Here is a 17025-nt window from a genome sequence, read left to right as displayed (position 1 = left end):
TATTTTGATCGCTCATCATCTTTGTTTCTTTTTCGTGACATTTCAAAGATGGGGCTCATATTCTAGAGCCTAAAAATTAAACAAATGTTTGTTGAATAAAATGTACCCACAGCTGCAGGATTTGTAATAGGCAAACACTGATTAGATCCATAGGAGCCCTTAGTTTTGAATATAACCGGGAGCAGGATGCGGGGTGCCACATTTCTGATTTAAAATGCAGGAAAAATAAAAACAACTTAATGCATAATTAAGGCTTGTGCTGGCTTAAATTGTTACTTTAAAAACTAGTTTGCTCATCAGAGTGTTAACACTACAATGATCCTGACCCTTTCACTTGTAAGAATTGGTGAAGTTAAAAAGTGTAGTCATCTTTGGTCTAGCAGTTAAGACAGCATTTCTATCAGTCAGTTAGATGCACCAGCAGCGGCGCACCTTCCTTTCTACTCACTTCATCTGCTCTCTCACAGCCCACTTTAATAATCTATGAGCAGGATCTGCTCAACTTATTAATTCTTGCAAATCCTGCCCAAGTACAAGAATCTCCTTTGGCTGAGACGGTGGGCTTTTCACTGTAATATTTTCTGAACTAACTTTGCAAGAGATGATCCGTGGGTGGACGTTCACCACTGCAGCTGCTCTGTGTGCACAGAAGTGGATGGCATTCAAGGGAGAGAGGGATTTTTTTTTAAATAATGTGCCACAGGAAGACCGTGGAACCACACAGTTCAAAGTGTTCATCGAAATTCATTCTCCCCGAGTTCAGTTTGCAGTTTCGAAGCCAACTTGCTGAGCTGTGCTGAGGAAATCTATAGAAACAAATTTACTCCAAGTTGGTCTGGGCATGTGCAGAAGATAACAGGCTTCAATTACAAAGCTCTTTCTCCTGATTGAAAATGCAGCTAATAGCCTAAGTGCTTGCTATCTGGGATAGCTAAAATAATGTGCAGGGGGCTCACTGTAGGGGCATTTGCTTTTGATTGTTGGTTTTGAACCTTGGAGCAGCCTTTTTTCACATATATCTCTATGACTTGCATCTTTCTTGACACTCTCCACTGTGTGCCATTCAATAAAACTGAAAGGCATTGTCATATATCAGGAGAGATTGTGCTGCATTGCCTGTATTGTGATGCTAATAGTCCTAGACACTATATCACTGCACATCACAGGCTTCTTGCAATGCGACCTAGACTGAATTCTGATGCAAGTTACATGGCTTTTAAACATTACACTGCATTAGATCAAATAATGCAGCTGTTTGAAAGTATAAACACACCATTCTAACTTGCATAAAAATCTGGTTGTGGTTTGGAAAATCCTCTGCTGTAGCATGTGTTCTTACATTACATTGCAGTGTTTGTCACAAAATTTAACACACACACATACACACAGAAAAAAAAAAAAATCCCATTACATTTTTAACAACTAAGGCTGCTCCCTTGAGCTGTAGAGGGCAAGGAATAACAAAGCTGAGGGAAGTCTCGGCTCCTTACCTCTGATGGGCTATTAGTTATTCTAGCTTGCAAAAGCCCCATTAGGTCTGCCATTTAATGCTCCCATGCCACATTCTCACATGAAAGCTACAAGATTGATGAGCCGACCACCTCACCTCAAGCTTCTTGTGTGTTTGACAAAATGCTCTGCCGCAGATAATCGGACAAAGAACTGATTTAGCTACCTGTGTACCTCGTAGTATTTGACAATTCTAAAAACAATGAAACATATTTGTGCGGGCCTCTCCAGTGACTTCAGTAAAGGAGACTACAAGAATGTAAGTGGTGCTACAGTGCAATCTACTGACTTAAGACATGTTGTGAAATTATTTATAGGGTCCATGTGGAATATAGAAAATGAGCTGTGCGGGAGTGTGAGAGAAAACTTTGTCTCTGAGCTGCGCTCACAGAAAGATGTCTCCTGTACTTCACAGCAGGTTAGTCCGACAAATCACATTTAACCCTACTGGCAAATAAAATGAAGAAAAAAAAGATGCTGGACAAAGAGAGACAGATGCATAGCATTAGGGGGGAAAAAGACTACACAGGCAAAAAAGTGCCTAATTAAGCATGAGCAAACTGATTAGTCCAAGGCTCAATCCCTCAGTGTCGTATCACTGGTTCAGAGTCAGCCATGTGAAGGAGTCTGGGATGAGAATTTCAATTTAAACTTTTTTGACAAAAGTCTCAATTGTGTCGCCGAATAGTTTCTTTATCTTTCTGAGATTACACAAAAGCAGCATAATGAAGTCTGTTACTGCAGAAGTACAATAAAGCCGGACAGAAATCAAGCCCAAATGCATAATTTATCTTTTGTTTGGCTGCAGGCCTTTATATTCTTCTCCACCCTGCGGTGAATGTTTGAACTTTGTAAATTAAACTCCTGACTAAAATTCTAAGTATATGATTGCTAGAGGCAGAAAATGAGAATGGCACATATGATCAGCTGGTATGATAGTAAATATTAACATATTTAATACAGCACAAAACCAATTTCAAAACTCACAGGACTCGTGTATTTGCTACTACAGCTGTTGTAGCAAATGCACAGGATAGGAAAGGACCCCCTGCACAGTGACTTGATCTTATCATTTTTTTATCATTCTATTTTGGACGGCAAGCCATTTGTGAAGAAATAATAGGCTGGCTGATAATACGTAGATTCATCAATGGGCTCTTTTATGTCAGGGATGAAAGATGAACCTACTTTGTGCATAATGCATCTTTCTGTATGTAAGTTCTCCAAGGAGAGGAGCTGCCACTGCAGTTTCAGCTAATGCAAATCATATTTTAGCAATAAAACTGTATGATTCAGAACAACAGCTGGGTAATCATATGGAACCGAACAAACCCAGCATGTTGTAAAACAAGTCACCATGCACTGACCCTTGCTTTCTTATCCCAAAACAGAAAAGAGCAGAGGAGAAAAAAAAGTAGTTTTCTCCGCAGATTGTTAGAAAATTTACCTCTCATGCCTCGCAGTGGAAATGGATTTTTGTAGGGCAACGGTCATACCTCGCATTCCCTGGAGCCTGAGATGGTGTATGTGTAAGGTCCTGTCCCATTAACCAGCACATCCATAGTCTCTGAGTGTGAAGGCTTGTAGTCCACATAGTACTCTTGCAGTGGTGAATTAAGGGAACGCTCAGTCTCCCGTGCCTTTTTCTGGCGCTTTTTAACCGCCGAGCGTTGCTGAAGCTGTTTGATGCTGCTGGGATAGCGCTTCCATGAGACATAGATTACCAGTAGAATTATAGCCACAGACAAGAGGAGTGCCATGCTACCAGCTATGATCTTGTGGAAGGACACATACTCAGTGTCTGGCAAAGGGATGGTGGGGGAGGCCTCGGAAGGAGTAGGGGAGGCTGTCCTGTTCCAGACCAGCTTCTTATCCACCACAGACTGTGTGGGGAGAGGCAGCAGCTCAGGTTCAAATGCAGAAGTGAGGGGCGATGTCGTTGAGGGGATGGGGGCCGGTGTCACTGTACAGATGTTATAAGTCTCCACCACATCTGTCACTTTCTCACCTTGTGCCTCCTTGGGGCCAGTACAGATCATTGCGGACTCCTTGTTACCCTTAAAGGCCTTGAGCCAGGCCACCAGGGGACATATATTGGGGTTACAGTACCACAGATTACCAGCCAGACTGATGGTGGTGAGGGAAATCCAAGCCTCCACTGTCTGCTGAGACACATTGCTGAGCTTGTTGGAGTCCAGGTTGAGAGTCTGAAGATTAGGGAGGCATTGAAATGTACTTGGGTCCAACACTTGGAGCTCATTTCCAGAGAGGTCCAGCTTTTGCAAGGAGGTCCACATCCACGGCAGGCCCTGGGTTAGCAGTTTGATACGGTTCCATTGCAAATAGAGCGCCCGCAGGTTAGTCAGGCGAGGGAAATGAGCAAAGTTTATCTTTGAGAACTGGTTGTGCTCCAGATGAAGCTCGATGAGTTTAAGAAGTCCTGCAAAGGCGTTACGTGTGAGGCTCCGTAGCCTGTTATAGCCAATATCAAGAAACTCCAGGTTGCGACAGTCGAGGAAAACTCTCATTGGGACCGTTTTTAAAGAGTTTGACCTCAAATGTAAACTGAGTAGTTTCCGTAGACCCACAAACTGATTAGGCTGGAGAACCTGCAGTTTATTGTAGGAAAGGTCTAGATTACGTAAATTCGGAACGTCGTGAAAAGTGTTGTTTTTTATTTTCGTGATCTTATTCGAGCTGAGAATCAGTTCTTTGAGCCTTCGTATCCCATGAAAAGCCTGGCCGTCCACATCACTGATGTAATTGTGGTCGAGGTAGAGCCAAACAAGTTGACTCAGGCCAGCAAACTGGTGGGCTCTGAGGTTCATCAGACTGTTGTAACGTAGGGAGAGGCCCTGTGTGCCTACAGACACATTGCTTGGCACGTCAAGGAAGGCATTGGATTCGCAGTATATTATTTTCCCATCACATCTACAGCTCTGGGGGCAGGGGCGCTCACGGATGCCGCTCGGAGCAGCAAGCAGCCAGCCGGGCACCACCACTGTGAATACAAGCCATCTGAAAAGCACGAGAAGTCCTGCAGACACACAGAAAAGTGATAGACTTAAGAGCATAAAACACGCACAAATCAGGATGAGTAAACACAGACGAGAAAAGAATAAAACCGAATGAAATAATATATTACACTGAATCTGTGAACCAAACGGTAAAACCCATACTGTGTTCTGAGGCATTTGTTAACAGAGGGGGTTATTTGCAGCCTACCTCATTTGCATCCCTGTGTTCATGTCAAATCTAGGTTCACACTTACATTCATTACAACAGTCAAAGTCATTTTCTTGAGACATTGGAAAGGAGATTGATAACCACATGCATCAGGCTTTATCCATCAAATAGTTGCTGAGAGAAAAAGAACCTCCATCAGACCCCCCAGCCTGCAGTCATCACTCACAAACCGCAGGGGGCAAAGACACCAGCAACATTTGCCTTGAGTGAATTGTAATTATGAAAACGAGTGAAGACTTTGCGCAGAAATGCAGAACATAAGTACCTTGCGGAACAGAGTACATACCCATATTTGCGCGGTGTCGGCTCCTCCTCATGGTTAGGGCTCTCTGTTGCATGCGTCCCAGGTCCACATGTTAGAAGCACTCGGCGTTTTGTCCAAGTAGTTGGACACGCACCCAGGATGCCTGAATGCTCGGAAAATGTACGCACTTTGCGCGACAGCCAGATCCGCTTTGCGCACAGCCGCACACCTGTCGGAGATGTGAGTAGCTCCAAGAGATGCTCATCAACCTCTGTCTATAGTTTCCTACGTTACCGCACAACATCAGCAGGATAATGCATATTTCAGCCCGCCACCTTACACAGCCCTTGGAAGGACGCACTCAAGCTTGTAGACTCACGAGAATGAAACTGTTGAGCGCGTGCTTTGGAAGGCTGGAAAATACATTTTAAAACACCGAGTCGCCAATTGTGAAATCTAGGTTAAGTGGCAGAAAAGACACCGGAAACCGACCAAGTGAAGAAATTTGACAGGAATAAACTGAGGTCCAAACCCGATAAGTTGGATGTATCCAGATTCAGATGTGGACAGCGGAGGGAGAAGGCGCAGTCTTCTGTGGATTGGACCCGTTGACCGTGGCATCAAGAATGCATCAGTTGTATAGCAACAGGAATGATGTTGGCGTAGAACTAAAATGAGCTCAGTGATGCTCGTTTCAGGACTTGAGATGCCCTCTCCTGGTCACTGAGTGACTCTCCGCGGCCCACACCAAAGTAGACTCCATTGTCCTCGTGAGCAGAGCCTGCATATCAATTAAAGCAGAGGAATGGGGAGTCTGTTTGCTCCGCATTAGGATATTTGTGAAGATCTACTGCCAGTCAGACACTTCTGAACAGAACTATATTTCAGCATTTTAGATATCTCATGCAACGCGCTAACGGAAGACTTGAATACAAAACAAAATTAGAAATTCGTTTGCTGAGCAGTGTTTGTAACTTTCATGCCCTAATATTTGATTATAATATTATAACTGATGCATTAACAATTAAGGAGTATTTGGACGCTGCAGCCGGTTGTTGTCCAGCTGATATGTCTTTAATTCATGCTTACACTATTGAGGAGTTTCATCTTTAAGAATGCATCATATTTTAGAAGTACATTTGATGTTTTGTACAATCTTTGATCATTTTGTACACTATGTCACTCAAATGCATGTAGATGACTAAAAAGAGAAGTCATGCTACAGAATTGTAGCATGACTTAGATAAATCTAATTACAAGTACCTCACAAAAGAATTCAATTACGTTATTTTGAGTAAATGTTGGCTATTTTCTTCACTGTTATTTGTCGAATTAGGCATCTGTTTGCTGCTGTGGTGCCAGCTGCATAAAGTTGAATGCACCAATTGCTAAGTTATATCATATATACCTGTCACTGTATCAGCAGTATATCATGTGCTATTTATGATTGCATTGCCTGTCTGTAAAAGCCACACAGTCGGCAAGAGTTTTACCACTAACTTCAGTGGCTTTACTCTGGATCTGAGAAACTATCAGGTGTTTATATGATTCTTAATTAGTGCTGCATAGACAGGTGGGCCTTTTAATAAAAAAGGTCAGCTAAGCCCAAGTGTTCCCGGAAAACACAGTAACAAGCGAGAAAAACAATGTACATGGTCGTCTGCAGGTATAGGATCCACATGATGGCCATTTCCTGTAAAACATTATTTAATCTACATATTGCTTTCTTATATTTCCTGACTTGAGATAATTACCAAAAGCACATTGTTTGAAGTGTAACCAGTAATACTACAACATTATTTTTGACTGCAGTGTAGATTCAGTATATAGAGAAAAACAACAGATGGGTTGTATATTTTTATCTCATTATTTAGTATTACATGTCTTTTTTTTTAAATCCATACCAAAATGATATTTCTTTCCAAAGCTCATTGTTCCGTATTAACACTGAAATGTGTCATGTGTAAACAAAATGTGCTCTCAAGGCCTCATAATGGGACTTTGAGTCAGGGTCGAAGTCATCACTTCTAATGGGTCCCTCTGCCCTTGTACTTAATGAGAAGCGTAATTACCGGTGATGGACATTAATGAACTCAAAACAGCAGATAGTTTGTGACAGAGAAATCGGTAGAAACAAAAATAAAAGTGATGCATCTAGCACTTCAGTGGCAGTCATTGATTTCATTTCTATTGTACGATCAATTAGCTAACCAAGGACAGGACATAAACATGCACACTCTCTCTCTCTCACACACACACACACCAAGACGACTGGAAGAATGGCACATACATGAGCCCTTACACTATGCAGGTTTGAATGTCTCCTTGCATGCATGTGGTCTGATGATGCATCCAAACTGAGCACGGATGAATTCATTCAGTCTTTGTCAAACTCATGTGACTAAATATGGTGCACAAGATTAAGATATAAGAGGTATACACATTTTTAACAAACACATACGACGTTGACTAAAACATACCAGCATGTTTGGAAATTATGAGACATGTGTCATCTGCAAGACGTTTTATTTTATTATTTTGTCAGTAGCATTTGAGTGATCATTAGAGGGTAAATTAGAATGGCTCAAGAAAGGAGCCTTAAGGTACCCCTGAAGGGATTGTTTCAACAGTGACATATCTCAATGTATTACTTACGGTCATCAAACAATTAAAAAGCATTCCAGCTTTAGCCCAAATCTGGATAATATGTCAGTTAGTCAAACGCATTTGAAAGCTCAAGAAGCATGTGTTTTGGATGTGCTTGTATGGATGTGGGACTATTTCCACCCTTTCATATTGTTCAGGGCTGGTGCATTTTATGAACTTAAGGAGTTTGTGGTTTATGGCACCTGTCAACCATTAGGTCCCCACTTCAAACTTAACGCTAGTTGCCTTTCCTTATGTTTACCTGAACCTTGTTTAACTGTGCTTCTACCTGTGCTTCAGGTTCATTCTCTGCCCAGCTCACTCAAACCTCCACTCCGACTAGTTTGCATGAAATGTACTTTAAACTGTTACCAGATCTTGTCCGAGTTCTGCTTTTAGTCAAAAATATTAATTGATCATAACAATTTGGACGATTGTATCAAACAATTATTGACTTAAAAACACAAATGCACATGTCTGTGGAAGCCTCTATTTATGATTGGAACCATGATTGGTTTGTTGTAATTTGGAAGAATATACTTTGAATTCTGGTCTGTCCATCATATGTGGTCACTTAACTCTTTATACACAAGTCAAAGCACTTGGTCTGAATATTTTCAAATGTGTTAATGATATATGGAAATTAATATTCCAGTGATTCTTATGGGGGAGGAAACTCAGTCTTCAATTTTAATCCCACTCTTGCAAATCACAGGATGTTGCTATAGTGCAATCATCCCAGACTAAATATGTTTAAAGTCCCTGTGATCTGTGCATCAATTCTTATTTGTTTTGTGGAATAAATCTGACATGACCCACTTTCACATTTTATCTGGCTTTTTGGGGGTTATGTTGCTATTACTGACATATGTGAGCAATGCAGAAATACATGGATCAGTAATCAATAAAGTTTTACAGTAATAGTGAACTCTCAACATTGGAAAATATTTTACAACTTTATTCGCAGGAATTTGACTGTTTGGCAAAACATTCTCCAAATAGACTGACTCCTTGATGATCATCTGTAGTTCTTAATCATTTTCCCACAGGCATCACTGAATAAAAATGAACCCCTCAAGAGAACAGAATGGTGCTCTTTTGACATGAAAAGCATGGAAACCCAAGCTATAAACAACACAGCTATATTGGCACCAAATGCACTCACCTCACTTTGCAAATAACTCAGCAACCAAATTGCTTCCTATGAAACTTTAATGACTGTCTGTGACTGACTGAGGCCTGAATAATAGAGCAAGGGGTGGACCTGCTTTTTTGCAGCATTAGGAATCCCACTGAAACACAGTGTCGAAATGTTTGAATAGTAAAATAATTAGATCGAAGAGTGACTTAAAACAGTGTTGAAGTAGCTCCTATTTACCCTGACTCCTAAATCTGTTAATTAACCGGCAAATTACACATAATACACAATATCCAAGCAGCAGTTAAATATTTCTGAGGGCTCATCCCAAAACATCTGGAACTTTACCCCCTGCTGCTTCTATGATTCAAATGAAGGAGGAAAAAGAAGTACTGCATATACTTACTTATTTTTTTTCTTTTGATATGCCAATGATTGGATATTTACTTAGCTCTGATTATAGGTTATCTACAAAGTGGTTTCCTCAAAATGTGTCCTCAGCTTATCCCACTTCGTTGATGGTGCCTGTTCATTGTTCTTATTTAAATAAAAGTCCTAAATGTTGAGCCTCTGCTGGATGATTCTCAGAGCGCTGAGGGGATTCTTGGAGTTTTCTGATGATTAAAAAATGAAACGTTTTTCATCTGACCTGGATTCATATTCTGGAACACACTTTGTGATAAGCATCTCATGTCTTTAGACCAATTCACATCGTGAAACACCAACAACAGAGGTGCTCCACCTTTTCACAGTTAATGAGAGAAAGGTGGTTGAAAACACCATTAAAACACTATATTAAGTCTTTGCTTCAGCAACATTTAACAAACTTTTATATGGCAGTCTACCTTTTTAAATATTGCTCTCATGCATAAGAAAACACACTTCTACAAGGAAGCCCGTGAGGATCAGTTGGTAATGCATTATAGAGTGTTGATAATGGGCTTCTGCCTTTAAATCCTGCGTGAAATAACCACTTAATAGTTCCCTGCAATATTGTCATTTTCCTGCATCACAAATGTAAAGGTTCTTCTTTTGCAATTTTTTTTATTTTTATTTTTCATTATTTCCTTATGTATAATGCATCATGCACACACTGCACAAAAGACCAGGGGGCATAGTTTTTGTTTTTTTTGCAAAAATGTGTTCAGCATCGTTGTGCCAATAATGGTTCTTCTCCATTAGGGGAAAAAAAACAGGCTGCAACAGGTAACATTTATAAATGATCATTTATTCAGAACCAATTAAATAAATTAAAAAACGTATGATGCACAGAAGCCCCAATATTATTTGTGTAGACAGGAAATGTGAGAAAGCTAAATACAGCCAATTGAGGAAAACGTCAATCTGTCCTGTCAATCATATCAAGGCCTGTGGAATAGATGCCTAAAGGCGGTGTCCCACAACACACACTCAGAGTCCTTAAGTGCATGTTCATGCACTGCAGGGCATGTTTTTACTGTCTGAAAAATATACAAACCAAATGTACACACACTAATACTGAATCACATTTGGATTAAGCTTCAGCACTGAGGTATTTCTAAAGCCACTCCACTGATTGTAAATGGTGATCTGTTCTCACTCTACTGTTTATCTATTATTGAAACGTTTGCTACTTTTGTGGTTGTAATGTTTTCAATGTTGTCATTAATTAATGTTTGTGGCTTGTCTTTCTATTTTTTATTCATTCTGTTACTCCTCTGTTGTTGGGATCTGGCAGGAGCATGTTTGGTCATTAGCAAATATGAAAACTAAATCATTGATATCAATAAAAGTATAATAATAATTCTTTTATATTAATAATAACGGAGCACCACTCTGGCATCAGGGACCAAAATTGGTGTTCACTCACAATGTCAATAGTACTATTCCACATTCTGAGTGAACCATGAATGTTTGAATTCGAGCACAGGCTATTATCACAACACACACGCACAAAATAATTACAGAAACTGCTCCTTAAAATATAGCAGTTTATTTGCATTACTGAGTAGAACCAATAATTGTAATCAACAAACATCTATTATACAACTGCAAGCATACGACCTAAAAGCAACAAACAATCACGTGGTGAGAAGAAAGAGAAATAGAAGGCAGTCATTACAATGCAAATCCTCATTAAAGTACGGCAACTGTAACTCTATCACACAGACGCCCGACTGGCGAACCCAAATTTGGCTGCAGGGCACTGGACCTTTTACTAATAAATGACAGTTTACTGACTTTACTCGTGGTGGCGGATTTAATCACAACACAACAGCGAATGCATGGTGGCTGGCCCGACTACGTAAATAAGGCACAGAGAAGCTCGGATTACAATACACACACAGAGAAGGAGACTATATCTGTACACACCAAATAGTTGTTTGCTGCTATACTTATGGCTTGAATTTGGTGTAGAACCTTTTACTAAATACCTAATACATTTTCAGCAATTCAGGCACTTGAATGTTTGTTTTTCTGTTGAGCTCTTACATCTTATTGTTGATTGTAGTCAGAATGATGTATGGTTGTTCGTACCTTGTTTGTTCTTCATGTGCAAATACAATTTTAATGATGCTCCTGAGTTTAGGTGAGGGTTTTGTGTTTGCATGAGAGACAGGATGTTCTGAAAACCTTCCACACGCGTATCAGTTTCATAATGGGTTCTTTAGTATTTAGTTCAATTCAGTGCACCTCGTCTCCCTGTAAAACATAAAAGAAACATTCAAAAGAAAGGATTCAAAGAGTTGTCAAATACCAGAAAAAAATCATGCAAATAAGCAAAGTGCACAAACTGCAAAAGAGCCTCAATCTCTTGTGTCCTGCCCTGTACGCTTGGCTTTCAATGCGGATAACAAAAGTCATGGAATGGCCAATTTATCATCAAGATCACATGTTGCACTGATTTACTGAGATTTGTGTACCATGAGAGATTCAAAAGGTGTTTGTGGATAACTGTAAAGCGATCTATCCATCTCAAGGCAAAGGCCTCTGACTTTTATCAAAAGATTAGCTTCCAGATAAGGTCCGTCAAATATCATGAAGGGCCAAATATGGGTGATAATTTGTGGATGCGTGACATGGCTGCACCCTTTGGTCTGAAAATATTTTTTGAACACGTCTCAGTGAGAAGAGTAAAAGGTTGGTGAAAGATGAATAAATCCATATCCATGTGTCTGTATTTTATATCGATAGCTGTGCCAGTAATCTGCAGACACATGCAGTGCAGTGTGTTGTGTGTATGAAAAAAATAAACACATGCATTCAAAGTTAAACCTCTCAGAAGCTCCTACTATAAAGGTCTACATTAACATAATTTAAGAGTCACTCTTTGATATCTCTGAATGGGTTTGAAACAGGTTTACATATGAATGTGGGATATGTTATCCACATTCACTTGTGTCTTCTGTAAAAGTATAGAAGATAGCTGTCACCTCTCTCATTCTAAAGGATGATTACATCAAATTTCAAGTATTGGCTGGTGTGCAGACATTTACATTCATTTTCTACATTTTCATGTACAAAATAAGATCTGGTCCATAAGTCAGTACAGCAGATCCTTTCACAGTATTCTTCTGCCTGAATGTTGCCTAAAAGCGGCGCCACTTTAGAGTGTCATTGTCATTGAGCAGCCCGTTTATCTCACACTTCAGCTGCACATTTTTGAATGACATGTGAGGCAGCGCACGCTTTGAAGAGACACTTTTGTTTGACATTCATTTGAAATATGTGCTACTATGAGTCTGGGAAGTATTATCTTAACAGCATAGCTGATTTTCACACATCTTAGGTTCAACCCTGCTGTGGTGCTCATGGAGCAGATTTCATAAATATATTTCTTCCTAACACAATCCACAGGCGTCAGAGGAAATCCTGTTTGACCAGGAATATGATCACGCTCCCCGCCAGACATTGATATGAATTCATTAGCTCATTTCTTTCAACCACAAGTGATCTGGGTGCTGATTTCTCTCTCATCTATGCTGAAGTCATGTATCTGTAGGTTAATGTCAACAGCTCTTGAAACAGGGCATTTCTGTTTGCATGCACAAGGGGTTGCTGTTGCCACACATTACGACTCAAACTCTCAAAGGCTGTGCAGTCAAGAATGGTGTTTTCCACACTGTTGTGTCCAATGTGTATGTGTCTGTGCAAAGCAGCATGAGAAAAGTATGAAAAATGAGTATGAAATGACCACAGAATTACAGGTTTCCCTGTGTCCTCCTACTTAAAGCATGCTTTCCTCTTTCCTCTGCTGCCAGTTGACTGCCCACTTCATAAGGACCACTCATTTGAATACTGATAATTCCACTATCGCCGCCTCTATAGCAGCATCTCTACACCAAGAGGTGTTATCTGTTTACCTGCATACACTCCCCTTGCTACTTAATGGTATGGATGGATCCTGCACGTCAACATCACATTCAAGCTGTTCCCATTGTGTGGTTTTAACAAGCAGCTGATAGGGACCAAACAATTATGGTTACACAACTTCCTGTCATTTCCTGAATGATTGAAAGTATTAATGAACGGTGGTTTTGTATCATCTAACTCCCTTATTTTGATCAAGGACATATTATCATCCCATCACCATCACCATGGTCAGAGTATTATTATAACATTGTGATGTCAACATCCTCATGGTCACCCCACGTTTCAGCAAGTTTCGGATTATTAGCAAGCTAATTGAAATTTGAAATATATATATATAAATCGAAGGGCTACTGTAAAAATGTCAGAAAAATAAAATGTCACACTCAATTTATCTTAATTTGATATGTATTGTATATGTATTCTTAGAATTCATGAAGCCCACCCCCCACCCACGAGCAAGGTATATATACAGCCTCACCTACATTAGGATTTCACATGCTATTATTAAGCTTGGGTGACATAAAATATAGAGAGTTAATGAAAGAAAATATATAACTTTCAATGATTGGATTAAATAATACCTGCATATACATGGTTGGTAGCCTACAGTAGCCTATATAGTAGATGTATTAAATATACGCGTGTGAACACCTACGCCTTCGAGAGGGGAGAAAGAAACAGAGAGAGACATAGAGAGAGAGGGAGAAAGAGAGAGAGGGAAACTGCATAGAGTGGAGGATCAGGCGCTCAAATGGGTTATTGCGCACACAGCAGGCTGAACTATAGCGGCGACTCCAACTACGACCCAAGTGTGAGGGCGCCCTGTTACCGCGCGTGAGACGCCGATAAAGGGGAGCTTACACCGCTGCGGAAAACTTGCGTATATATTTGATTTCCCCCTCTAATTGAAGACATAAGTGATGCTCGGTATGTGGATCGACTCTGGGGCTGCATGAACTGCGATTGTTCCATCTGAGAGCAGTTTAATGTGCTCTTTATTTCAGAGGATTACTCCTTCATTCACTAACTATGGGTAAGTCATTGTGTTCGTCACAATTTACTGACACAGTTTCTCCTTCTTGATGCTCCTCGTTGCCAAGATAACAGAAATTATCAGTGTATAGACTACTGACAGATTTAATAGTTCAAAAACTGAATATCTTTCATTTATAGAGTAAGGAGGTCTACTATTTATTCAAGCATTCATTTAAATCACCTGTTTAACTCCACTTCTTTCTCTGTGGCTGGATATTTCCACACGTTTTCACCTTAAAAGTAGCCAATCGTCAGACTGTTTAATTCTTCATGAGGCATCTCGCTCTGGTGTGTCAGACATCAGACCTCAAGCTGCTCCTCACTACACCAGCTCCTGTTTGAAGAATGAATTACTCACATGTTCTTATTTAAACGTCTTTGAACAAACACATTCTGGAAAACCAAGTCATCCCTTTGATTGCATGTGCCCCACTCTACCCCCAACAGGTTCTGTGATGTTGGACTGGAGGTTATCATGTCTTCTTCTGCAGGCAGCTGTTTTGCTGCTGCTCAGCAAGGGGGAGAGGATGTGCCCTGCGAGTTGTCGCTGCGAAGGGAAGATTGTTTATTGCGAGTCTGGCATCTTCCAAGGCATCCCAGAAAACATCACCACGGGATGCCAAGGTCTGTCTCTGCGCTATAACAGCCTGCTGGTTCTGTTGCCGTACCAGTTTGCTCACCTCAATCAGCTTATCTGGCTTTATTTGGACCACAACTCCATCAAAGATATAGATGCTTTAGCCTTCCATGGTGTGCGCAGGCTCAAAGAACTCATCCTCAGCTCCAACAAAATAAGTCATCTGCACAATAACACATTCAGCGCAGTACCAAACCTGCGAAATCTGGACCTGTCCTATAATCAGCTGCAGTCTCTACAGCCAGGGCATTTTTATGGTCTGCGCAAGCTACAAAATCTCCACTTTCGATCTAATGGCCTGAAGCAGATCTTCATTCGTACTTTTCTTGAATGCCGCAGCCTGGAGTTTTTGGACTTAGGTTACAATCGCTTGCGGAGCCTCACCCGCACAACGTTCTTAGGGCTGTTCAAGTTGAAAGAACTTCATTTAGAGCACAATCAATTTTCCAGGATTAATTTCTTCATTTTCCCGCGCCTTACCAACCTGCAGGCTCTTTATTTGCAATGGAACCGCATACGATCCATGAATCAAGGCGTGCCTTGGACCTGGCACAAACTCCAGAAATTGGACCTGTCAGGGAATGAAATCCAAATGTTGGACCCAACGGTTTTCCAGTGTATGCCGAACTTACAAATACTCAACCTTGAATCGAACAAGCTCAGTAGCGTGCCTGTGAAGGCCGTGGCAGCGTGGACCTCACTAACTACCGTCAGCCTGGCCGGTAACGCCTGGGACTGCAGCCCCAGCATCTGCCCTCTCATGGGGTGGCTCAAAAACTTCAGAGACTCTAAAGACATCACTATGATATGCAGCAGCCCCAAGTCCGTGCAGGGCGAAAGAGTCGTGGATGTGGTGAAGAATCACTCGACGTGTGCGGACGTGTCTAATGTTTTCTCAACCACTTCTCTCATTGTTCTGACTTCCACCCGAATTGTGAACACAACTCACCCTGACCTTACGACTGACCCTGGTACCGAGTCACCTGTACAGAGGTTGACCCTTTCGCCTGTCCGTCCTAGTGCAACACAAGGAAAGACAACAGAGTCCACAAACATGAGCTCCACATCACCCATCTCCCCTGAACCCCCTACATCGTTTATCCCAGAGCTACACTTTGAACATATGGCCTTCCATAAAATCATTGCAGGCAGCGTAGCCCTGTTCCTGTCAGTGGCATTGATCCTCCTGGTTATTTATGTCTCGTGGAGGCGCTACCCCAACACCATGAGGCAGCTGCAGCAGCACTCGGTCAACCATAAGCGCAGGAAAAAGGCCCGTAAGCAGGAGCAGGACCTTAACTCTCAGCTGCAAGAGTACTATCTGAGCTACCATTCCAACTCAGAGACAATGGACTCTTTGGTGAATGAGACAAGGCCGTGCACGTGCACCATATCAGGATCCATCGAATGTGAGGTCTGAGCTGCCAACTCCACCTTACGAGACTAGAAGTGCAATTGCTAAGCAGAGGTAAATGGTCTTTCCAGAAGATTAAGTGCTTTTATCTCTAATGTGAGATGATAGATTCTGCAGCACTGACGGAAATACTTGGGGGCATAGTACAATATCATTATGTGCACAGAAGAAGAAGACTGGAATGGAGAGATATATTTGGAGCCAATTATCACCATGACTGACACGAGAACAGTGACGGCGTCGGTTAGCTGTGTCCGATCTAACGTACCGCCTGGACCACTGCTGAAGTAGAAGTGAGCCCTGTAGAGAGACTGACCTTATTCTTAGTCAAACTGTATTGCCATAGAACATACAAACCAACAAAGCCACTTTTTACTTGCTAGTTTAGATTTTTATTATGTAGCTTGTAAAGGATTTAGGAAGTATGTGTCCATCTTTGAGTGTCTGTGTGAGTGTGTTATGGGGATGATCTGATAGTCTCCTGGTTTACTGACTTCTGGTTGGAAGAGTTAGTGTTGCAACTTATTCTCACAATATACAGTTTGTCCAGTTAAACTCTGCTGCGTTTAGCATATTAGTGCAGCAGCTAGAAGTAGCACTACCACTATGAGTGGGGGAGCAATCGTAGAGAGAGCGTCTTGTCCTGAGATCTTTTGCATGAAACCAATCTCCTTACTACAAGATGCTCTAATGTTCTAACTGATGATAAACTTGCATTTCGGTTTATTGGGGTACATGCTAAACAAACAAATTATATTCAAGTCTAATCTCAGGACTGATGTTTTCCAAGCTGTAAAAAAAAT

General features: G+C 41.1%; 2 protein-coding genes across 2 annotated transcripts in view; one reads left to right on the top strand and one right to left on the bottom strand.

The window, feature by feature from the left end:
* LOC306697956 (leucine-rich repeat transmembrane neuronal protein 4) overlaps window positions 1–5093 on the bottom strand; it is a gene marked incomplete at both ends in the record, with an annotated part of 40696 nt that extends 35603 nt beyond the window's left edge. The window contains 2 exons of the mRNA XM_079162067.1: window positions 3006–4546; window positions 5042–5093. Coding sequence (XP_079018193.1) covers window positions 3006–4546; window positions 5042–5093 — 1593 coding nt within the window. The remainder of the gene's footprint in view (window positions 1–3005; window positions 4547–5041) is intronic.
* Window positions 5094–14626: 9533 nt separating this feature from the next.
* On the top strand, window positions 14627–16228 carry lrrtm4l2 (leucine rich repeat transmembrane neuronal 4 like 2; the record flags this gene model as incomplete). Its single annotated transcript, XM_079160698.1, has 1 exon — window positions 14627–16228. One exon carries the CDS (start codon window positions 14627–14629, stop codon window positions 16226–16228), a length of 1602 nt encoding a protein of 533 aa, XP_079016824.1.
* Between the last annotated feature and the right edge of the window lie 797 nt (window positions 16229–17025).

The sequence above is a fragment of the Pholis gunnellus genome (assembly GCF_910591455.1).
Source record: "Pholis gunnellus genome assembly, chromosome: 6".
Lineage (NCBI taxonomy): Eukaryota > Metazoa > Chordata > Actinopteri > Perciformes > Pholidae > Pholis > Pholis gunnellus.
This window is presented reverse-complemented; position numbering and strand designations above follow the sequence as displayed.